General features: G+C 45.9%; 1 protein-coding gene across 4 annotated transcripts in view; it reads left to right on the top strand.

The window, feature by feature from the left end:
* LOC127046482 (unconventional myosin-VIIa-like) overlaps positions 1-25,228 on the top strand; it is a 128,895-nt gene that overhangs the window by 22,812 nt on the left and 80,855 nt on the right. For all 4 annotated transcript variants that reach the window (XM_050943555.1, XM_050943556.1, XM_050943558.1 and 1 more), the window contains 6 exons: positions 618-726; positions 11,058-11,174; positions 13,537-13,637; positions 14,035-14,121; positions 14,364-14,429; positions 21,434-21,547. In XM_050943555.1, the coding sequence (XP_050799512.1) occupies positions 618-726; positions 11,058-11,174; positions 13,537-13,637; positions 14,035-14,121; positions 14,364-14,429; positions 21,434-21,547 (594 nt within the window). The remainder of the gene's footprint in view (positions 1-617; positions 727-11,057; positions 11,175-13,536; positions 13,638-14,034; positions 14,122-14,363; positions 14,430-21,433; positions 21,548-25,228) is intronic.

Below are 25,228 nucleotides of genomic sequence, written 5' to 3' on the forward strand. Positions count from 1 at the left end.
ACTAATCTTGTTGTATTTGGAGCGAAGTAAAAGCCACACCTCTGCACCCACGCTCGCACTTTGTATATTAAATAAATAAATAAACTACACTCCACCTCAGTCTGCTCTTGCCAGCAGCGCAGGAATAGAAATTTCAGTGCTGTATCTTGCTACCTTTTTGGAGAGCACTCTGGTTCTATGGTAACCAGGAGCCATAGGATCATATTTTAAACTTCTCTCCTCTCCTTCAAGGCTTGGCAGAACTCTGACACAGCTTTTATCTCAGGCAATTAATAATGTATTATGTAAATAATTGGAGGTAAATGCTGGGAAGATGTATGGGGTTGAGGGCGGGGAGGCTGTGGCAGTGTCACAGGAGGGTCCAAGAGGGAGGGGGGCTGTGTGTGTGTGAGAGCGAGTGAGCAAGCTGGTCTTGAGGACAATAGTGACTTCAGAGTTTTTGTGGCTTGATTCCCGCAATGTCATCTTATTATTTACATTACAATAGTGTCCAGAGGCTCCGGTTAGGATCATGGCCCCATTGTACTGGTCGGTGCACAAAGGCAGGGAGACATGGCCACTGCACTATGGAACCAGGGATTGAAACTGATTATTCTCTTTGGCACCTTCTCTCCCAGGGTCAATTTGGAGTCCAGGAAGAGGAGCTATTGAAATGCCTCATTTGTAAAGTGTCCGTAACCCGGGGAGAGCAGATTCAGCGTTTCCACACCCAGCAGCAGGCTGAGGGTAAGGGGCAGGGGAGGTAAATCAGAAAAATTGTCTGGAAGAGCCCTTCTAGGCACATCTGTCTTATCCGTGACCCTAGAGCCTGGTCCAACAGTGTATGAAAACTCTCTGGAGCAGGGATTATGTCTCCCAACGTGTTTGTGCAGCCCTCCTTGTAATGGGCCCTAATCCTGAGAGGGTCCTCTGACAGATTCCCCCTGGGGTGCCACCTGGAATTGAGATACCACTGAGCCCCCTTGACCCACCAGACTGGGCTCCCTCTTACACTGTACTGCTGTGACAAGCTGCAAAGCCCTCCAGGCTTCAGCCTGCACTTTCACCAGCATACAGGTAGGGACACACCCAGCTGCAGTTTCATGCAGGCGCTTTGACCAGCCCCTGCATAGGAAGGTTACAGCTAGGGTAACAACCAGCTTCTCAGGCATGCACCCCTTCTGGAATATAAACCCAAAATTATACCATCTTGTGAACTGTACAGTGTAAGCTAATCAAATTCACCCCGTCCCTCAATGTGGAGAGGAATATGCAATAGCCTTCTGCCCCTGAGTTATGATTCCCCACACACTGCTTTAGATAAAGCAAGAATAAGTTTAACAACTACAAAAGGTATAAATCACTTAATCTAAGTGATAGCGAACAGATCAAAGCAGATTACCTAGCAAATAAAAAAAAAAAAAGGCAAACTAAACTTAATACAGGCAGTCCTCAACTTTACGATGTTCGGGTTACAATGAATGGCACTTACAATGTTTATAAATTGTCATTTTTCGACTTTACGATGCTCGATCTGACATTGTTCCTATGGGAAATTCGAGTTACAATGTATTTAACTTAAGATGTGATTTTTCAGGAACCAATTGTGTCATAAGTCCGAGGACTGCCTATATACTAAATAGATAGGGTGAGAATTTGCTATTCATATCCAAAGTGATAATACAAGCAGGCTGCAGATTCTTAAGGGGCAAGCTGCACTTGCTTACAGCTTGGAATCCCCAGGTGTTCTGTTCACAGGCTAAAACTCCCTTTAGCCTGGGCTCAGCACTCCCCCAGTTCAGCCTTTGTTCCTCAGGTGTTTCCTGGGGTCTCTTTGTGTGCGGAGCGAAGAATCCCTGGTAATGTCACTCCCGCCTTACATAGCTGTTGCATATTGTGGGAGCTCTTTGTTTCAAAGCTTAGTTCCCAGACTGGTCAGTGGAAAAACATTGACATCCCAAAATGGAGTCTAGAGCCATGGTTACATCACATGTCTTTGTAGAGTCATAGCAGCCATTGCTTGGAGGCTGTCCCTAGCGTCCTCAGGAAAGCTCCCCTGGTGGGAGATAAACTTCTTCTAAGGCCTATTATTTTCCTAATGGCCAATTACTCACCCACTTTCTAGAATGAAAACATCTTGCCTAGTGGGCATTAGCCAGGTGTGACTACATGTGAAATATACATAGTCAATATTCATAACTTCAGATTATCCTATTTATATATGCATTTTTAATCATTCAGCAAATCATAACCTTTCCAATGACATCTCACATGACTTGCATAAAATACATCATAACTATGTTAGAATCGTATCATAATATCACTGTGAAGAATATGGGGTGCAGTGTCACAGGGCCTTTAGGTATTTAGTGCCATACATACCAGACCTGCTTTGTCAGAAGTGCTGTGGATCTACAAATCCCTTTGAAGTGGATGAGAGCTGCATGTGCTGAGCACTTTTGAAAATCAAGCCACTAATAGAATAATACTGTGCTCTTTCCCATCTGGTTTTCAATGCAGTGAAAGGGCTTTTTAGTGTCTGTATTGTGGGTATGGCAGATTTGGGGATGACCAATGCAGCAGACATCTTGCTTTGGCTCTGATGTTTAAACAGGGCCATTTTCTTCCTGTGATGGGCTTTTTTTTTGCTGTCCACAAGTCTGGCCTGCATTCAGAGGCTGGAAGTGGTTATAAAACATGAGCCACCTCCAGCTTTGTCAGACCACTTCCACATCCATGCAGAAACAAGAGTTTTTTCCCCAGTGTGAAGAAAAAAGAAACTCTCTATCTGTATAACGCTCCTTGAAAACTTGGATCTCACCAAACTACTACTGTCATGGTATAATCCCCACTCTGAACCTTAAAAGCAGCAAAGAATCCTGTGGCACCTTATAGACTAACAGACGTTTTTGGAGCATGAGTTTACATGCATCTGAGGAAGTGGGTATTCACCCACGATAGCTCATTCTCCAAAACGTCTGTTAGTCTATAAGGTGCCACAGGATTCTTTGCTGCTTTTACAGATCCAGACTAACAGGGCTACCCTCTGATACTCTGAACCTTAGCGTCCAAAAAGATGGGGTACTAGCATGAATTCCTCTAAGCTTAATTACCAGCTTAGAACCTGTAGCGCTGCCACCAACCAGGAATTACAGTGGTCCCCCCCAAAACCTGGTCCCCCCAAAACCTGGTCCCCCCAAAACCTGGCCCGGGGACCCCCAAGACCCAGACCCTCTGGATCTTAATACAAGGAAAGGAAACCCTTTCCTTCACTGTTGCCTCTCCCAGACTTCCCTTCCCTGGGTTACCCTAGAAGATCACTGTGATTCAAACCCCTTGAATCCTGAAACAGAGAGGAAAATGCACCTTCCCCCCTCCTTCTCTCTTCCCCTCCCAGATTCTCCCTGAGAGAGATAGTAATCCTAACACAGAGAGAATTTAGCCTCTCTCTTCCCCTTCCCTCCTTTCTCCCCACCAATTCCCTGGTAAATCCAGACCCAGTCCCCTGAGGTCTCACCAGAATAAAAAAACCAAATCAGATTCTTAAACAAGAAAAGCTTTTAATTAAAGAAAGAAAAAACAGTAAAAATTATCTTTGTAAATTTAAAAAAAAATGGAATAGGTACAGGGTCTTTCAGCTATAGACACTGGGAATACTCTCCCAGCCTAAGCATACAAGTACAAATTAAAATCTTTTCAGCAAAATCCAATTTGAACTCCTTTCAGCCAAATACACATTTGCAAATAAAGAAAACAACCATAAGCCTAACTCGCTTTATCTACCTAGTACTCATAGACTCCAGGACTGGAAAGGACCTCAAGAGGTCATCGAGTCCAGTCCCCTGCCCTCATGGCAGGACCAAATATTCACTAGTCTGAATTTATAAGAGCCTGTATTGGAGAGATTAGAGAGAAACCTGATTGCACATCTGGTCCCTCTGAGCCCCCAGAGTGAACAACAACCAAAACTAACAGCACACACAAAAACTTCCCTCTCTCAAGATTTGAAAGTATCCTGTCCTCTGATTGGTCCTCTGGTCAGGTGACAGCCAGGCTGAACCTGTTAACCCTTTACAGTCAAAGAGATATAAAGTACTTCTGTGCTATTAACTTTTTTTATCTGTTTATGACAACTACACTGACAGAAAACTCCACGTAACTGAAAGACCAAGGGATAGGGAGATCAGTGAGGTGCTACTGCGGCCATAGATACCCCAGCACCAAAGCCACCTCCCCGCCACCCACATGGATCACTGTGGCTCTCCAAGAATCTGCAACAGGAAAAGTAGTGAGGAAGGAAACTTGAGCATTGGTGCTGGAAACAGTGAGATAGAAGCTGGCTCAGACACAAGAAAGGGATCTTACAAACCTGTGCAGGTGCCATGAAGGGACAGAAAGAGACTGCCTCTCCTCTGCCATAGAGGCAGCAAAGTCGCACCATACAACCCTTCTGGACCTGAAATTACTTTAACTTACACAGCCTTACAGCCCATCACTTCGCACTGTGGAGAATTCTTACTTCATAGAGATTACATGCCCCAGGGATGGCTTCACAGGCCTCCAAAAACAGACAGCTAAGAAATTCATGCTCCCAGCCCATTCCTATATTGTCATGGAGGCACTGTTGGCATCAAGGCCACCCCTGAGACTCTGCCTCTCCCCTCCCCTGCAGTGGTGAGAGACTAGAGAGCACCTGGGACACTGACTAGTAGAGACTGTCGGTTGTCACCTTCTAGTGAAAGGAAGCTAGTGCGCCCCGCTCTGCCCCACCTCCAACACCTAGCAGTCTGGCCTGCATCAGGAAACAGTCATTCAGCCCACGAGACTTCCCAGTCCGGTGTCTGACCTCCCTTTGGTAAGCCAGCTCAAGAGAGAAAATAGCAAAATTTAGTCTCCAGTGCCACCTGCTTGTGTCCAGGGTCTCTTTCAGTCAGGATTGAGGCCAGGGCATGGCAGAGAGCCAGCACTTGTTGCTCTCCATGGATGCTCTCCTCTTGCCTTTATTCAAGATGAGCCCATCCACATTCTTCCTGCTGGGTGGTCTCTGGGGCTGCTAACCACACAACATTCCTGTCTTGCCTTCAAGGGGCTGCAGGGATGAAAGGAAAGGGAAGACCTGAAATGCCTCAGATCCAGCCTAGGAGGTTGTCCTGGACAATTGTCCCGCACAGAGTCCTCAGCTCTGGGGCATCATATTCAGCTCTGCCATGATATTCAAGATTGGTATGATGTTTTAGGGAGAGCTGAGGAGACAATCAAAACTATAGTATCAGCAGCACATGGACAGCACGCAGCTCTCCATCTCCTGTATGTCAGACACACCCAGCACCAGCTCTCTGTGTCTTGACTAAGATCAGCAGCTACATGATATTGAACCCAGATTATAAAAACAGCCATACTGGGTCAGAGCAGTGGTCCTCACCCAGTGTCTAGTCTTCTCACTCTGACTGTGGCTGGTTCCAAGTGCTTCAGAGGGAATGAACAGAACAGGGCAAACATCGAATGATCCATCCCTTTTTGTCCAGTCCCAGCTTCTGGCAGTCAGAGGCTAGGGACACCCGGAGTATGGGTTTGCATCCCTGATGTTTGATTTAGCAAGTCTGGGGAAGACAAGCTAAATTGATGGAAGAGTGCTCTCCCATTGATGTCTCTACTCCACCTCCCCAAGTGGCAAAAGCTATGTTGCCAGGAGAGTGTCTCCCAGCGGCATAGTGTGGTGTAGATACTATTGTAAGTCAACCTAAGTTACATGGACTTCAGCTAAGTAAATTACATAACTGAGATAGCATAACTTAGTTCAACTTACAGCATTAGTGTAACCCAGCCCTGAAAATTCAAGTACACTGTATGCACTGGCCCACCCTCGTCCACATGTTTGTTTGACCCTCTCAAACAATTCTAAATGATTGGTGAGGTATAATTTCCCTTTTCAAAAGCTGTGTTGACTCTTACCCAACAAATTGTGTTCACCTGTGTGTCTGATAATTCTGTTCTTTAGTATAGTTTCAACCAATTTGCCTGGTACTGAAATTTGGTTAACTTGCCTGTAATTGCCAGGATCATTTCTGGAGCCTTTTAAAAAATAAGCAGCAAAGAGTCCTGGGGCACCTTATAGACTAACAGATACATGCATCAGATACATGCATCTGACGAAGTGGGTATTCACCCACGAAAGCTCATGCTCCAAAACTTCTGTTAGTCTATAAGGTGCCACAGGATTCTTTGCTGCTTTCACAGATCCAGACTAACACGGCTACCCCTCTGATCCTTTTAAAAAATAGTGTCACATTAGCTATCCTCCAGTCATCCTATACAGAAACTGAGTTAAACGATAGGTTACTTACTACACTGCAATTTCATATTTGAGTTCCTTCAGAACTCTTGGCTGAATACCATCTGGTCCTGGTGACTTATTACTATTTAATTTATCAATTTGTTCTAAAACCTCCTTTACTGACACCTCAGTCTGGAACAGTTCCTCAGATTTATTCCCTGAAAAGAATGGCTCAGATGTGAGATTCTCTCTCAATCTTTTTGCAGTAAAGACTGATGCAAAGAATTCATTTAGCATCTCTGCTATGGCCTTATCTTCCTTGAGTGCTTTTTTTTAGTACCTTAGTTGTCCAATGGCCACACTGATTGTTTGGCAAGCTTCCTGCTTCTGGGTATACTTTAAAAAAAAATGCTGTTGGTTTTTGAGTATTTTGCTAGTTGCTCTTCAAAAAAAAATTTTTTTGGCCTGCCCAATTATACTTACTTGACTTGCTAGAGTGTATGCTCCTTTCTATTGTCCTCAGTAGGATTTAACAACAAAGTGCTAACACTTTTTTGGTCCTCTTGCTATGTTTTTTTTAAAATTGGGGTATACATTTAATTTGAGCCCCAGGATGTTAAATTTAATTATGTTATGGGTGCTGTTACTGAGCGGATCAAGTATATTCACCTCTTGAGCCAAATTCTGTGCTCCATTTAGGACTAAATTAAGAATTTCCCCTCCCCTTGTGGGTTCCAGGACTAGCTGCTCGAAGAAATACTCACTTATGGTGTCTAGAAACTTTATCTCAGCCTGAGGTGACATATACTCCGTCGATGTGGGGATAGTTGAAATCCCCTATTATTATTACTGAGTTTTCCACTTTTATAGTCTCTCTCATCTCCTGGAACATTTCACAGTCCTCATCACCATTCTGGTCAGGTGGGCAGTAGTGTATTCTTACCCAGGCAAGAATTGTGGTGATGTAGGTTGGAAGGGGAATGTACTTCAAAGAGCTTGTGCTATCTGTAACGTCATTCACTATCCAGCATGTCTGCCCTCAGACTAAGCCCCAGCCTAAGGGTGATCAGCTCACTTCCATCTGCAACTGCTCAGAGCTTTATCACATGCAGGTTCAGATGTTGCAGTTCATTATATCTTAAGAAGACACATCAGTCCCCAAGGGAGCTCCAGTTGGTACAAAACTCAACATGAACACATACCTCTATCTCTGTACTGGCTCCCCCTATAAGCCCTCCATGGGATCAGCCCTGGTTCCCTGAGAGACATCCCTGCTTTTGCAGCCAGGACCTCCCATAACTATGGTCCGCTAAAACAGTTAACCCACCTCAGTAGGGAAAGGCTTGTGAATGCAGGAGACAAAGCTGCCAAAGATCCCAGACCTAGGATATGAAACTCTGCAATACGAGAGGAGTTCATCGGCCTCATCATATTTTGAACTAAAACTCATCACATTGACATAACTTCCCCAATGCGTGACATGCACACAGAGCACAACCATCCCCCTTGCTCATTCCCATATACACAAACCATTTTTTGTTTTGTTTAAGTCTCAGGAAAAGATTAAGGCTGTCTGCACCCCTAACTCCCCTGGTTCTTCAAGTTGCCCCTTAGTTCCTACTTTCAGCTCTTGCAACTTGCTCTGTCCTGCATGGAATCCATTATCCATGCCCTTCTAGACCAAAAGCAGAGTAGAGACCTAGGTTTACAATCCATGTGTTACAGATACTCCTCTACATTGAGTACATGCTCAACTCTCTCTCCAGAAATGGGAATTTGCTCAATAGCTTTTGCTTTAAAGCAATTTGTTTATTTAATAGAGTAAAAAGATGATTTACAAACAAAACAGATGTCTCTCCAGGCGAGGTTTAATCTTCTATATTTGCTTACCAGCCAGATGGTCTATCTTTTGTTACTTCATTGGTAGCATGTTTCTCTCTCTCTCTTTCTGTTAGATTTTAGTCCATCATGCTTTGTGTGTGTGTGAGAGAGAGAGACAGCCAGCCAGCCAGCCCTTAAGAAGCTAGCCCCTGTTTTGTCTCTGGAATCATTAACATATTCCCTAGGGATTGTATTCCCTCCCACCTAAACTGGTTTCCTTGGTCTGCTGGAGCTTCTAGATGGGTCTTTGAGTGCTGTGTAATTGTTATTTGCACTCATAGGTGTGTTGCACCCTCACTGATGAGGAAGAAGTTAATTTTCCTCCTGCTGCTAAGGAGCCCAGACACCCTGTGGAGCTTCAGAATACACTTAGAACAGGATGGGCAAACTGTTTGGCCCAAGGGCCATTTCTGAATATAGAAATTTTATGGTGGGCCATGAATGCTCACAAAATTGGGGTTGGGGTACAGGAGGGGGTGAGGGCTCTGGCTGGAGGTGTGGGCTCTGGGGTGGGGCCAGAAATGAGTTCATGGTGCCGGAGGGGACATGGGAGGGGATTGGAGTGCAGGTGGCACTTACCAGAAGCAGCGGCATATCCTCCTCTGGCTCCTACATGTAGGTGAGGCCAGTCGGCTCTGTGCACTGCCCCGTCCACAGGTGCCACCCCTGCACCTCCCGTTGGCCATGGTTACAGCAAGTGGGAGCTGCAGGGGTGGTGCTTAAGGCGGGAGCAGCGCGCAGAGCCCCCTGGCTGCCCCTAAACATAGAAGCCGGAGGGGGGGATATACTGCTTCTAGGAGCCAAGGCACGCAAGCGCAGAGTAGTCCCCGATCTTGCTCCCTCACTGCAGCACGGGAGCTTGAGAGTCGGATTAAATCGGCTGGTGGGCTGGATGTGGCCCGCTGGTTGTAATTTGCCCACCCCATCTTAGAACATAGGACAGAAAAATCAGATTTCAGCTACAGATCAAAATATACAATTAAGACAGGGATATGTGGTTATTGTCACAAACTCTGTAAACTTATCAATGCTTTTTTGTCTTGGGAAAAGGAAGAGAAATACTATTATTATTTTGATTAATAACAATGTTCCATTGATGGGACCCATATTAATGCAGAGGGCTTGTCCACGTGACTGTTTAGTGTGTGGCAAGCTGGAGTGTAAATCTACCTCACTGTAGCCTGCTGTGCACCAACTGGCTGTGTGGACCCTGCTACGGTGTACCAGCTGATCTGCAGTGTACTTTGATCTCTTGCTGTTTGAAACAGCAATAGCAGAAGCAGGTGAGAGGTCAAGTGAGGAGACAAGGTTTAAAAATTATCCTTTGAGCATGTGTATTCATTATTTAAATAAGGGTGTTTGGTAAGGCTTTCTATTAGAACGGCACATGTGTGTCTATGGGAATTCAGACCTGACTAAATGTTTACAACTTTCAATGCACAGGCACATGTTGAATTGGGCAAACTTCTATAGAGAAGTTCATAGGACATCTGCAGGTGCTAGTCAAGTTCTCATGCATTAAAAGTTAAGCATTTGTTTGTCAATCATGAGCTAGTTTATTTCAGGAGCAGAGCGGTGGCTCAAGGGCTTGGAAGCTGGAGTAGGCACTGTCTGTTCAACTCCTTAATGTTTTGGGAACTTAAAAGAGAACTGATTCATATTTTGCATCAGTTTTTCTAACCCTCCCCTCCTCGTCCCGAATCCGTAACAGTCTTTGGAGTTTTATATGTAGTAAGTGTGCCTGAAGCATGCACAGTGCTGTTGGTGAAGTGAGGGTTGTTGGTGAAAAGCAGTGACAATGTATTCAATGCTTTGTAGCATGTAAGAGGGAAATTCTGAGAGGATTATCATAATAGCACACCACCGAGGAATGAATGTCAGAAGCAAAAATAATATCAAAATATAACCCATGTAAAGTGTTCTTTCCTTATACTCCCTCATAAGGAAAGAAATGAAACTCAGATATGTCTTTATTAAGAATAAATACATTAAAATAGATTGTTTTTAATAAACTTTTGAAATCCGAGAATTTCTAAATTACTGTTGCATTAAAAAAGAAACAGTTTGAGAGTTTGAAAGCTCCTTGTTCTGTCTGCCAAACCTCCCTTCCCATGTCACTCCAGACAGTAAAATACCTACTTTCTACCATGTAGGTTCATACATGGTGCTGACTTGCTGTCCTTCTTATTAGAATGACAGCAAAGTTTCTAAGCATGCGCACTTGATATAATCCTGCAGCCAAACCAGCGTGGGTCCTGCCATTGTTCTCTCGTTGAAGTCTGGGGTGTTGGTGGATGATATGAATGCTGTGTAAGGGTTTCTACAGTTTAATCAAAAGTTCAGGAGTCTGTGGAAGAACCATCCAAATTTCCAGATAATATTCAAAGGCCCTAGTGCTCAAGGACTACAGTGTCAGAAATCATATGTACAGAGAGAGCGCATCATCCTTGGTGACAGAAGGGTGAAGGGAGTTTCTATGCCAAAAATCTTGGGGGAATTATTCTGAAAAAATGGTGAGGCTCTTCAACAGATGAGATTTCCAATTTTATAGGGTCTCCTAAACACATTTTCTCCAAGACTGCGCTCTGGCAGGAGGGCACAAGAGCAATTTCAGAGTAGAGTGGAAGTGTATTCCTAAGGAATCTTAAGGGTGGGTGGAGGTCAAAATCCATCTTGTAATGGATACCTTGTTACAGTCTCAACAGAGCTTCATAATCTACTCCAGACAGAGCACTAATCACTTGGGGGGAGGGGGTGTGCAGAGAAATAGCCCAGGCCCCACATTCCCTGCTTGGGCCTCCAGATGGAGGAGGGTCCCACCACAAGGGCCTCTTAGTGACCTAAAAGGAAGCTCAGAAGCTCTTTGACGGGAAGGAGCACCTGTGGCTAGGTGATCATCTTTCTTTACCGTCTGGCTGTGCAGATGCTCGGGACTCCATTGCTAAGGTGGCATATGGCCGCGTGTTTGGTTGGATTGTCCGCAAAATCAACGAACTGCTGGCTGAGAATGTGGATCCTGAGGTGGAGCTGAGGGAGATTGGTGAGTCCCAACTCTTTTGCTCCTGTCAGCCCCCTGAATGCACATACCACAGTCAGGGCCAGCTTAACTTTTTGTGTGCCCCGCTGGGGAATGATTGTAAAAGAGGCCGGAGGTAAAAGGACAGTTGGGCAGGAGCTAGTGTTGGTCTCTGGAGCAAGGGAGAGGTCAAGGGTAAGCTGCAAGCGCAGCAGGGCTGGGGAGGGGGTAAACAGATCCCCCCTGCCCCTGCCCACATAGAGCAGGTACCTACCTGGTTCTTGCCCATTCTCTTTGTCTCTCTCTGCATTGAGCTGCCCCTCCTCCTGCAGCAGCAGGACAGGTTCTCTTCCAGCCCTCAGGAGTGGGTGTTGGGAGTGGGAGGAGCAGAGGCTAATGTGGTTACTCCTGTAACCGGGCATTTAGTTTCCAGTCAACACTGCTAACCGGACACTCAGGTACAATTTTCTACTGGAGTTTCCAGTCTAAAACTGGATATCTGGCAACAGGGCTGCCAGAGAAGCCTGGGCGGGGGAGAGGGGCAAGCAATCATTTTTAAAAGTAAGAGGGCTAAGCCTTAAGATGGGGGCAAGTGGTGGGTGGACTGGGAAGTGGAAAGGAGCTAGTGGGCATGGCCATATCTGCTGTACTGCACACATAGGTTGGAGACTGTGGGGAACAGCTGACACAGTATCCCCAGCCCAGGTGACTTGACAGCCAGTGGTGGATTTAGAGTTAGTGGGTCCCCCCCCCCCAGCCCTGAGCTCAGCTTCATTTTTGGGGCTCCTCCTTGGGACCTAGCCAAGAAAAGGAACATTCTCTCTTATCTCCCCCCACCCCCGTTTTTCTTTCTTTTTTTTCTTCCTCCTCCTATGAGTAATAGCAAGTAAATAAAAATAAAATGAGGTACCTTGATTGTTCTTGTAATCTAACTTATTTTTCCACAGACCACTTGAAAATCACGGAGGGTCTTGATGGACCGCTTAATGATTTTTCCAAATAAAAAAAATGTTCGGGTGCGGGGTCTGACCAGGAGCTAGGGTGAGGGAGGTTGGGGCCTGGAGCGCTTACCTGGGGCAGCTCCTGTTTGGTTCTCAGGATGGGGGTGGGGATGTGGGGGTGTGTGCAGGAGTCAGGGCTGGGGGCTGGAGATGTGTGGGGGGGGGTGCAGGAGTCAGGGCAGGGGCTCGGGGGCATGAGGGGGGATGCAGGAGTACAGGGCTGGGGAGCTGGGGTCAGGGCTGGGTGTGTGTGAGGGGGACAAGAGGGGGCACAGGGGACTGGGGGGTAGGGGTGCAGGGGTCAGGGCAAAGGACTGGGTGTGTGTGAGGGGATGCTGAGGAAGTGTGAGGGGAGTGCAGGGTTGGCTGGGTGTGTGTGAGGTGGGGTGCAGGGGGCTGGCGGTGTGTGAGTGTGTGCAGGGGTCGGCAAGGGGCTGGGGGTGTGGGCTGGGGTCATGGGGGTGCTCACGCAGGGGGATGGAGGGGTGTGCTCCAATTCCAGCCCCTTCCCCAAGGTCTCACCCCCATCTCTTCTCCTCCTCCTCCTCCTCCCCAGAGTGGTGAGTGTGCTGCTTCCCCCTCCCTCCTGCCAACAGCTGATCAGTGGCAGGGAGAGGGGGAGGAGAGGGAACGTAGCGTGCTGAGGGAAGAGGCAAGGCAGGAGCTTGGCTTCTGGCAGACCTTGCCCTGCTGCAGCAAGAGCCCCAGCAGCCATCAGCATCAAGCTTCTGCCCCCACAGGAGAGAGCGGGGGGTGGAGAAGAGCGGGCCGGGGCCCCTTTTGACCGTGGGCTTGGTGCCAGGGTAAATCTGGTACTGGCCACAGTCAAAGGGGCAAAGCACCATGGAGGAGGATGTGCCTCTAGGACTGAATACAGGGTTGTAATTCCAGGGAGATGGCGGCCTTGGGGAAGATTATTTTCACAGTGTCTCTGGGAAGCTCAGTCTGAAGAGGAAGCTGGCTGCACAGATGTAATTCTGGGGGAGAATGCAGTCTTTGCACTAGGGCAGGGCTTGTGCTGGGGCTTGGATTATTGCTGGGGTCTCTCAAGAGTTCACTGGGATTTAGCTCTAGTTTTGTTCTCTGTGAGGTGGGTCTCGGGGGGGTGGAGGGAGCTGGGGTGTATCTGGCTGCAGGGATGGGGTTGGTGTGAGGGGAAAGAGACGCAGTGCAGGGGTGTCATGGCAGCCTGTGGAAGAGGCATAATGCAAGGGGGGTCCCACAAGGCTGAGTCTCTGAGGGGATGAGAGCTTGGTGTGAAGGCATGGGGCTCAATGAGGGGGGTCTTTAGCTGCCAAAGCAGAGGGCTTAGTTCAAGGAGTATTCAGCCACCCCATAGGTGAGTCTGCAGGGGTCTATACTGAGGCTCATCTCCCTCCTTCCAGGGATCCTGGATATCTTTGGGTTTGAGAACTTTGTGGTGAATCGTTTTGAGCAGCTCTGCATAAACTTGGCCAATGAGCAGCTACAGCACTTCTTCAATTATGTGAGTTCCAGGTGTGATTTTTCTGGCCTGGCAGAGGGCTCCGCAGGTGTTGGGAGAGCCATGGGAAGGCAGAATGGTGACCTCTCTTGTACAGTAGCTCCTCCCCTCCCCCCCGGGCTGGGGGAACCCAGAGTTGTGATCCAGCCATGAGAGCAGAGTGGAGACCAGGAGCAAGGGTCTCCTTATGCATGTGGGTTACCATTGGACGCTGGGCCTGGCACAAGGGGATTGCTCAAAGCAGTGATCTTGTCTTGGGGAGGTATACGAGTGCTGAGGTGGTTTGAAGCTGTGACTCTGCCTTCCACATAGCATGTCGAGGGGAAGGATGCATGATTTGCTTGGCTGAAGGCTGTTGGTGCTGCTGGGAGCTCCAATTTTACTGTCTTCTGTGTCTCAGCATATTTTCCAGCTGGAGCAGGCCGCATACCAGGAGGAAGGGCTGCCCTGGGAGGCAATTACATTCAACAGTAACAAACCCATTTTGGTGAGTGACCTAGACCTGGGTGAGGGAGAGACCCCTCTAGCCCCAGGCATAGGCCCAAGGGAGGGAGAGAGGAAATACTGTATCCAGTGTTGGGAGGGTTAGGATCTGGGGAAAAGTTCCTTTGAAGGTGGGGGCAGAGAGTGTAGTGAGCAGACAGAGGGGAGATGGCCTCTCAGGAGAGGATGAACTCCCTCCACTTCCATTAGGTAAGGGGCTCATCTCTTTTCCTTCTCCTGCTGCAGGACCTGTTCCTGGCCAAACCGCTGGGGCTGCTGTCTCTCCTGGATGAGCAGAGCGCATTCCCTCAGGTATGGCAATTGTGACTAGAGTGGTACAGGGACAAGCTGTGGATCAGAGAAGATGTTGTGGGGGCTGGTGCAACACATGTCTGAGGAGAATCATAGAAGATTAGAGTTGGAAGAGACCTCAGGAGGTCATCTAGTCCAACCCCCTGCTCAAAGCAGGACCAACCCTGTGTTCTAATTGAAATCAATATATTTGAAAATGTAGAAAAATATCCAAAATATTTAATACATTTCAGTTGGTAGTCTATTGTTTAACAGTGTGATTAAAACTGCGATTAATCGCGATTTTTTTTTTTTAGTTAATTGCATGAGTTAGTGGCCATTAATTGACAACCCTAATAAATATGTACCAGGAAATTCCATATAAACACTCAAAAACGAGGAAATGGCCAACATTAAGTTTTTCTGTATAACCTTAACATGTGTCCTGTTTGTGCATATACATTATGTTAGTCTTTAGTTATGTGATCAGGTACTGTTGTTTATGTATGATCAGTCTGTCATCCAGTAAACAAGACAGGGTGCGCTTATTGAGTAGTGGCGATTAAAAATATATATAAATAATTATACTTAAACATTATTTAAAAACAAGTATTTCATTTTTATAAGGAAAACAACTAATTCTTCAAGAGCTTGGTTGTACATGCATTCCTTGTGCTGAGACCAGAAGCTTTTCACTAGCAGTGTCCATTGGCTTATACATGCACCTGCCTACCCTCGTACTCCCTTCTGAGGGTATAAAAGGTAGCACCAGTCATCTGCCACTGCAGTTCCTCCCCATCCTTGGGCTGAGATGGAGTGAGCTGTATCTGTAGCCAGTTGAGATTTGGCTAATTATTTGGTTTTGTGTGCGTATGTATTTATTTATATTTAGGTAACTGTTACTTACAGTAGAAAGTAAGTGCAAAGGGGGATCATTTTTCAGGGCTTAACTCCCCCACTCATCTCCATCCTGAAGAACAGGTTCCTAAAGTGCCCAGGTCGCCTGGATTTAAAAACTGTAGTCTGCCTCAGACTACTTCTTATGAAGGACGACCATAACACCTGCCTCTGCTCCTAGGACAGACTCTTATTACTTCTAACTGTGGTATCTGCTGCTTGTTGTTGCATAGGATGTTGCAATCCAGAGAGAGCTGGCTTAAAATGTTTCTGATGGACAGGTCCATGAGGGCAGACTGGGACTCTGGCTTGGGGGAACCCTCTGTACACCAGCTGCAGGAGTTTAGGAGTGCTCCATTAAGCTCAGTGTTGATTAACTCCAAGGCTCCTTCTCTGAAATAGTTTTCAAAGGACACTGGTAAGCAGCACTAGGAAAAGAGTGAGGAAGGGAGATTGACGCATTCCCTTAAAGAGAAGAGGGATAAATCTTCCTCTAAGCCATCTTCAGAGAAAAGCCTGTCATCCCCATCTTATGAGACTCCCTGCCACGGCATGGGCATATCCAGCGCTCATAAGAACCGCGATCCTGGCTCTGTAGCATTTAAGTCAGAGGACCTGGCACCACCAACTGGCAGAAGTCTACTGGTGAAGGAGCTCCCCACAGTACAGGATCATTCCATACTGACTGAATGAGTGCCAATGGTTCCAACAGCCTTTGCATGGGGAGATTAATGCTTTTTGTTTCAGAGTGCAATCTCAAAATTGCTGATATTGGCACAAAGCATGTCACCTCTGGTACCAACAAGATAGAGGATGACGACAAATCTTCCATCAATAGCATTGATTCCATATACAGCAGCAAGCAATTTCATTGTCTGTACGGAACCAGAATCCCTGCTTCTTTTGGGGCAACCTCAAGCAGAACCAAGATTTGCGACAGCACAGGCTACCATGTGGTTTCCTCCCCTAATACTGTCTATGAGTCAAGCTAGATCACACTCCTCTCCGGTATTGATGGCACTGCCATTTGATTCAGAGGACTCATACCCATCTTCTGAATCCATTGCCAGTGGGACTATGTCACCTGAATACCCGCAGAAACCATGCTCACTAGAATCATAGACTATCAGGGTTGGAAGGGACCTCAGGAGGTCATCTAGTCCAACTCCCTGCTCAAAGCAGAACCAATCCCCAACTAAATCATCCTAACCAGGATGTGAGTCCAGATTGTGTCTAAGGCTGTTGTGAGCATTGCTACTTTCTCTCCCTTTGAAACTGTCAAACACAGGGTATGTCACAGGGTGACTGGCCCCTTTACGAGGAAGCAGAGTCCAGTGCACCTGGACCAAAGGCTTTAAGGAGGCTCCTGAGCCCTATAAAGGGGGGGATAGATGCAGGTGGTTGTTAGTGGATTCCTGCAGATGCTGCAGGGAGTGAGAAGGCTCCTGCAGGGCCTTGAATCAACCTTTGGAGAATGCCCAACTCCAGGCAAGAGGCATTTGGGAAGAAGACAGACGCTCAGGGAGGAGGGTCTGGGACCAGCTGAAACTGGGATAAAGAGTTCTTAAGTTTGAGTTTTATTTGGGAAGACTTTATGCAGGATTTAATAAATTGGACTCCATAAGGATATTAAGTGACTAGATCTCTTCAGGAGATAATTATATTAATCACTGAGCTTGCAGTTTAGGATTGTAAATTAGCAAGCACTTGTGACAAAATATGACTTTATTAATTGCAGTGAATTTACAAAAACAATGAGGAGTCGGGTGGCACCTTAAAGGCTAACAGATTTATTTGGCCATAAGCTTTTGTGGGTAAAAAACCTCACTTCTTCAGATGCATGGAGTGAAAATTAGAGATATACTGGCACATGAAGAAAAGGGAGTTACCTTACAAGTGGAGAACCAGTGTTGACAAGGCCAATTCACTCAAGGTGGATGTGGTCCACTCCCAATAATTGATGAGGACATGTCAGCACCAAGAGTGGGAAAATTGCTTTTGTAGTGAGCCAGCCACTCCCAGTCCCTATTCAAGCCCAAATTAATGGTGTTAAGTTTGCAAGTGAATTGTAGCTCTGCAGTTTCTCTTTAAGTTTGTTTTTGAAGTTTTTTTGTTGAAGGATGGCTACTTTTAAATCTGTTGTTTTGAATGTCCAGGAAGATTGGAGTGTTCTCCTACTAGCTTTTGTATGTTACCATTCCTGATGTCTGATTTGTGTCCATTTATTCTTCTAGAGACTGTCCAGTTTGGCCAATGTACTTGGCAGAGGGGCATTGCTGGCACATGATGGCATATATCACATTGGTAGATGTGCAGGTGAATGAGCCGCTGATGATGTGGCGGCTGATGTTGTTGGGTCCCATGATGGTGTCACTAGAGTAGATATGGGGACAGAGTAGGCAACGGGGTTTGTTACAGGGCTTGGTTCCTGGTTTAGTATTTTTGTGGTGCGTAATTGCTGGTGAGTATTTGCTTCAGAGTGGGGGCTCTCTGTAAACGAGGACTGGCCTGCCTCCCAAAGTCTGTGAGAATGAGGAATCATTTTCCAGGATAGGTTGTAGATTGTTGATATTGTGCTGGAGAGGTTTTAGCTGGGGGCTGTATGTGATGACCAGTGCTGTTCTATTATTTTCCTTGTTGGGCCTGTCCTGTAGTAAGTGACTTCTGGGTACCCGTCTCGCTCTGTCAATCTGTTTCCTCACTTCCCCAGGTGGATATTGTAGTTTTAAGAATGCTTGATAAAGATCTTGTAGGTGTTTACCTCTGTCTGAGGGATTGGCGCAAATGTGGTTGTATCTTAGGGCTTGGCTGTAGACAATGGATCATGTGATGTGTCCTGGATGGAAGCTCAAGGCATGTAGGTAAGTATAGTGGCCAGTAGGTTTCTGGTATAGGGTGGTGTTTCTGTGATCATCACTTATTTGCACTGTAGTGTCCAGGAAGTGGATCTCTTGTGTGGACTGGTCCAGGCTGAGGTTCTCCATTGGTAAGGTAACTCCCTTCTCTTCATGTGCCAGTATATCTATGCCTATATCTGTAATTTTCACGCCATGCATCTGAAGAAGTGAGGTTTTTTACCCACGAAAGCTTATGCCCAAATAAATCTGTTCGTCTGTAAGGTGCCACTGGACTCCTCATTGTTTTTGTGGATACAGACTAACATGGCTACCCCTCTGATACTTAGTGAATTTACAGGACATATTTCCCCAGGACTGCAGACAGCAGTTTTAGTCTGTAATTGACAAAGGACAGTTGCAGGCTAGGTCATCATTCCAAGCAGCTCTGGATAGGGCAGGCACTGCCTCTTGTTCTCTGGCAACTACTGTTGCCATGAAATGGTCATCATGGCTCCATTCGTTGGATTTCCTGAAAAGTGCGGGCAACGGTTGAAATTCTACCATTTGAAGGCCTCCTGTTCAGTGAGAGGACAGATGAGTCACTGTACACGCTTAACAACTCTAAAACCACACTTTGTTCCCTCAGCGTAAATACTCTGCCACCAAAGAGGAAATATACTAGGGCTCAATCCTACCACAAGCCAAAGCCCAGGGCCGGCTCCAGGCACAAGCTAAGGAAGCAGGTGCTTGGGGTAGCCAATACAAAGGAGCGGCAGTGCCGCTGATCACCTTTTTTTTTTTTTTTTTTTTCCACTTGTGGCAGCAGAAAACCTGGAGCTGGACCTGCAGAAACCTACCCTTCTGCCATCCTTTTATCATCAGTATGCAGATGATGTGACAAAGTGTGCAAAAGCTAAACTCAAATGCACCATTGTCATTTTCATCCTAGTCAGCACCATCATCAAAGCAAACATTTTGACAGTTCTGTTGTATTAATTTCAAGGATCAAAAGTGTTCAAGGTGATTTCTCTGTCTTAACATAAAAACAGTGATACAAAGAGGTGCAGATTTTTTTTCCTACATAGACCTTACTTTACTCGATTTCTTGGCAAACACTCAAAAGCATTGATTCTAAAGTTTATTAATCAAATACAAGAAAGAACAAGAAATTAAAACAAGCATTTATATTGTAACTAAAATTCAGTGATAATGCAAAACAAACTTAATCAAAGCCTTTAAAGTCTCTCCCCTTTTGGAGGCAAAATATCAGCCTCTTATTTTCAAAATAACCTTTCTTTGAAAAGGAAAGGATTAATTTTACTTTCAGTCCTGGTGTGTAAAGGGTAGTTACGTCTCCTGTTTCTAACAGACAGGCTGACACAAGGTGGAGGAGAGAGAAAATAAAAAAGGTGGGGGAAATATGGTTTTTCTTGGTGTTCTTGGAACACTGGATGTCTGGTCAGTCACGAATGGATGCTTTTGCTGGCAGATTGACCACAGCATCTATTGCTTGGACCCTGGTTCACTTTCTAGTCAGGGACATCATGTTTTCAATATTGTTGTTTTCAATATTCATTTATTGAAAACAACTCAATCTATTTTTCACATAGGCAATTTCCAAGCAGGCAAACTACAACTGGGAACTACAAGACCAGGTGAAAAAGACTGTATTCTTTCATTGGTGGCCTTCTGTTTAGGGATCTGTGTCCATCAAGCAAAAACAGGGATTGTCAGAGATCCTGCTCCAAGGATACCTGAGGCCCAAATTTGACCAGAGGTGTAAATGATTGGAGCATCTGATGTACACATTCCTTCCAATTCCCCAGCTGCCGAAAATGCTAGTAAAGATCAGGCAGGGAAAGGTGAAAGTCGTCCTGGTGATACCAATATGGTCAAGGCAATTCTGGTTCCCTATGTTACACCAGAAGTCCACTCATTCTCATCTCTGCATCCCATTGTCCGCTGACCTATGTAGTCAGGACAGAAACCATCTCAGCCCAGCATTTCTTTACCTATCAGTAATGCTGGAACTAGAGTGATAGTGAGAGAATGTCAAAAAATATCAGTGTAAATGCTGAGCATACAAAGTGAACAAACCAGACACAAAGAAATAGCATTTTCACTGATAATCCTATAACATCTTGCCTGATACTTGCTTTTACTTCAAGTGAAATATTTTCTTACTGAAGAGTGGTACATTTTTATGCTGATGATTTTTCATTTACTTTTAGCATTGTTAGATTACATTCCCCAAGTCTGTGAAGCTACTTCTCTGTGAAATCATGTTGGCTGCTGCTGCTCTTTGCATTTTTTCCCCAAAGGATTTACAGCCTGAACGCTTTAAGGAGGTTTAGGATTCTCCAGCTGACCTGGTAGATTTTTATTCTTCTTCGCAATGTACCAGGCCTATTAGATTTAGTTCCCTCAAATTTGCTTTAGGTCTTGATCCTACAGATATGCACAAGTAGCCCACTTGATTTCAATGGGACTACTCACATGTGTAAAGTTAAATATGTGTATAAGTGTTTGCAGAATCAGGGCCTTTGCATATTTTGTCATGCCATTTAGAGTTCAAAGATCTGTAAGTAAGAGAGGAATATTAGATCATAGAATCATAGAAGATTAGGGTTGGAAGAGACCTCAGGAGGTATCTAGTCCAACCCTCTGGCTCAAAGCAGGACCAACCCCAACTAAATCATCCCAGCCAGGGCTTTGTCGAGCCAGGCCTTAAAAACCTCTAAGGATGAAGATTCCACCATTCATATAGTCTCAGTTTGGAATACTGCAGCTGTTCCTGGGATATGGAGTCATCTCTGTTCAACACATAATAGACAAACTGAAGGGACCTGCTGCATAACACAGGCCACAGTTTCACCCAATAACTCCTTCACTGAGCCCAGTAACCTGTGACAGAGATTAAACGGATCTTTTAGGAAGAGACTCACCCAATCTTGATTTAAAGACTTCAGTTGATGGGGAATACGATGCATCCCTTGGTTCAAATGAGGGTGGATGTCAATCTGGGAAGCTGTTGGGTGGATTTACAGTATGGGGATTTGCAAAAAGGTTAAGTAGCAGTTGGTAGGGTTAGTTACTGCATAGACAAGAATTCTCTTCATCACTGTCTCAGCTGTTAGGGTGGCTTTTATTACATTTGTATTGTATTGAAATGTGTTTCTAGTCAGTTGTAGATCCCTGCCCAGTGTCTTGATGGGAATGGAGATGCTGTATAAATAATAACTATTAATTTCTCATTTTGTGGGTTTGACTATGAAATCTCTTATGTTGCAGGCGACTGATAAAACGTTTGTGGATAAACTGAACAGCACCTTCAAGGGGAACTCACACTTCCAGCCATGTAGAGGCCACATGCTAGGGTTCAGCATCATTCACTATGCAGGGAAGGTAAGTACTATTTAGGGTACAGACTGGCACTTTGTCTCATGTAGGTGAAAGAGATGGGGTGTGCATCAGGGCCCGTCGGGGTATGGGTGGAAGAGATGTGCTCCCTGGGGGCCACTTCTTAGGTGAGGTAGGGCTCTCTAGAAGGTATCCTATTTAACATTATCAATGACCTGGAAGAAACATAAAATTATTGCTATTAAAGTCTTCAGATGAACCAAAAATTGAGGGAGTAGTAAATAATGAAGAGGAGAAATCACTGAGTCAGAGTGATCTCGGTCACTTGGTAAACTGGGGGCAGGTAAACGATATGAGTTTTAATATAACTAAATATAAATATACATCTAGAAACAAAGAATCTAGGCCCTACTTCTTAGATACACTACAAAGTTTTGTCGGCAAAAGGTATGTGACTTTAAAACCACTGTTGGGTGTCCACACTAGCTCCTTGTGTCGGCAGAGTGCATCCTCATTAACAGCTCTTGCATCGACACAAAGAGCAATGCACTGGTAGCTATCCCACTGTGCAACTGGCTGCAAGGTGCTTTGGGAAGGGTTTGCAATGCTTCATGGGGCAGGTGCAGCATCACATGATGAAGGTTTCTCAATCTCATGGTTCCAAGGGCCTCCTAGTATATTGTCACTTGCTTTTTCAACTGAAATGTGTGTGGGGAGGGAGAGGAGAGTAGTGTATATAGGGCAAGGGAGACACCAGGCTGACTGACCTATCCTGAGGCAGTCCCTGACTCTGCTCGGCACAGCAGTTTCTCCGGAAAAAGTCTGTTCTGCCTTCCTGCCTATGATTCTGTGATTCCCTCTGAGTTCTCCCACAGCCGCCAGGAGCAGAATCCTGAGAAGCTCTGTGAGCTCTCGCTGCTGAGGAACGTCAAAACAGCACAGCAGTCCCTTCCCCCGCCACTCCCCGCAGCAGCAGTCTGCCTGCGGCTGTGTTCCTAGTGCAGAGCAGGACGAGAGCATTCCATGTTAACGTTCCCCAAAACGAAGCAGTACCTCAGCTGTCAGATAATTCCCGGAGATCAAAACAGTAAGCAGAACAGTCACGACAGGCATTGTAGGATACTGGTGGAAGCCAGTTATGTCAACAAAACAAACAGCAGTGTCTATACTGGCGTTTTGTCACTTTAACTTTTGCTGCAAACAGCTTTATGCCTCTCGGCGAAGGGGTTTTATTTTGTCAGCAAAACAGCAGAGTTTTGCCACCAAAAGTAGCTTTGTAGTGTGTATACCTCCCCTGTTTTGTTGGCAAAAGGCAGCTTTAAAAGATTTGGGAGTAATTGTGGAGAATCAGTTGAATGCAAACTCCTAATGTGACTCTGTGGCCAGAAAGGCTAGTGCAATCCTGGGATGCATGAACAAGAGAATCTCGAGGTTATTTTACCTCTGTCTTTGGCACTGGTGCAATGGCTGCTGGAATCCTGTGTCCAGTTCTGGTGTCCATAATTCAAGAAGGATGTTGATAAATTGGAGAGGAGTCAGAGAAAAGCCACGAGAATGATTAAATGATTTAGAAACCCTGCCTTATAGTGATAGACTCAAGGAACTCAATTTGTTTAGCTTAACAGAGAGAAGATTAGGGTGTGACTTGATTAAAGTCTAAGTACACACTTGGGGAACAAATATTTAATAATGAGCTCTTCAGTCTAGCAGAGAAAGGTCTAGGATGATCTAGTGGCTGAAAGTTGAAGCTAGACAAATTCAGACTGGAAATGAGGCGTGAATTTTTAACAGAGTAATTAACCACAGGAACAATTTCCTAAGGGTTGTGGTGGATTTTCCATCACTGACAATTTTAAAATCAAGGTTGGATGATTTTCTAAAAGAGCTGCTCTAGGAATAATTTTATGGAAGTTCCATGTCCTGTGCTACACAGGTCAGACCAGATGATCACAGTGGTCCCTTCTGGGCTTTAGAATCTATGAATCTGTGGGAGGGCACATAGTCCCTGGGGAAGGTGGGGCTTCCCCTGGAAGCTGTGGAATTTCTCCATATTTGCAATGTACCTATCACCATGGTACAGTAGAACCCCGTTTATCCGAGCCTCCATTATCCAGCTCTCTGTATTAACCAAACAACCAACGAGAACACAGGATAGCATACATGAACTGCTACTTCTAGTAAAGAATACAGTACCCGTTTTTAAAAATGCAGAAATGATAAACTCAAGCAACTCCAAAATAATATACAGTGTTGTCGTTGCAACTTAAAATGATCATTCTGCATTTTTAAAAACTGGTACTCTTTACTAGAAGTAACTGTTCATGTACGCTGAAAATAAAAAAGGGGTGTGTGTTTTAATGCTTCTCTGGGAGAGGTCAGATAGCTTAAAAGCAACTCCGTATCTTAACATAACGGATAGAAAGCTCTTTGTCCATTCTCCAGATTATCTGAATTTTTGATTATCCAATCTGGACCTGGTTCCAATTAGATCAGATAATTGAGGTTCTGCTGTATGTGAGCTCCTGTCTCAGGCTATTGCTTTGCTGATTCCTTTCTAAGGTGTATATACTCTGCATTCTTTGGAGGGCATTGGTGGAGAAATGTAATGGCCTTAAGTCCGGGAGCCCGGAATACCAGAATCACTGCTATGTTTCCAAACATTAACAAGTCCAGGAACAGCTAGGTCAGGGGTTGGCAACCTACGGCACATGCAGTGGGCTGAGCCACTCAGCTCGCCTCTGCTCTGGGGTTCCTGCTGCTGGCCCCTTGCCAGCCGGGGTCCCTCCCCCGGTCCCACTTAGTGCCCCCTGTTGGCCTGGGTGAAGGAATCCCAGGCTGGCAGCGGGCTGAGACCGCAGCTTGCAGGAACCAGTGGTCGAAACCCCAGAGCAGGGCGGGCTGAGCTGCTCAACCCGCTGCCGCTCTGGGTTTCCTACTGTTGGCCCCTTGCCAGCTGGGGTCCTGCTGCCAATCCCACTCAGCTCCTGCTGCTGGCCTGGGTGAAGGAACCCCAGGCTGACAGTGGGCTGAGACCCCAGCTGGCAGGAGCTGGCAGCTGAAACCCCAGAGCGGGGGTGAGTGGAGACACTCAGCCCACCCCTGAAACCCCAGAGCTGGGCGGGCTGATTCGCTCAGCCTGCTGCTGCTCTGGGGTTCTGGCTGCTGGCCCCTTACCAGCCAGGCTCCCCATTGCAGCCCCACTCACCTTGCTTCCAGTTGGAGTTCCAGTGCAGGCCCCCTGCCAGATAGGGTCCAGGCTTCCGGCCCTGCTCAGCCCTACCAGCCACCAGCTCCACTTACCTCAGCTGCCAATCTGGGGTTCCAGCCGCTGACCTCCTGCCAGCTGGTTATCAACTGATCACTCAGAAGCCTGTGTGTAGCTTAAAGTATCCAAATATGTGCCCCCAGACATTGGAAGACTCAGCAAGGAAAAGCAAGGTCAAAGATCACACTGAACTAATACGTTCTGCATTTTAATTTAAACATTCTGAAAATCTTGTTTACTTTACATATAAGAGTAGTTTGGTTATATATTATAGACTTATAGAGAGACCTTCTAAAAAACGTTAAAATGTATTATCGGCACGCGAAACCTTAAATTGGAGTGTATACATGAAGACTCGGCACATCACTGTTGAAAGGTTGCCGACCCCTGAGCTAGGTGTTCAGCATTTTTAAAATTGGGCCATTTATTTCAATGCTTAAATATAGACTGAGGAGCTTAAT

This window comes from Gopherus flavomarginatus, chromosome 3, assembly GCF_025201925.1.
Source record: "Gopherus flavomarginatus isolate rGopFla2 chromosome 3, rGopFla2.mat.asm, whole genome shotgun sequence".
Taxonomy (NCBI): domain Eukaryota; kingdom Metazoa; phylum Chordata; order Testudines; family Testudinidae; genus Gopherus; species Gopherus flavomarginatus.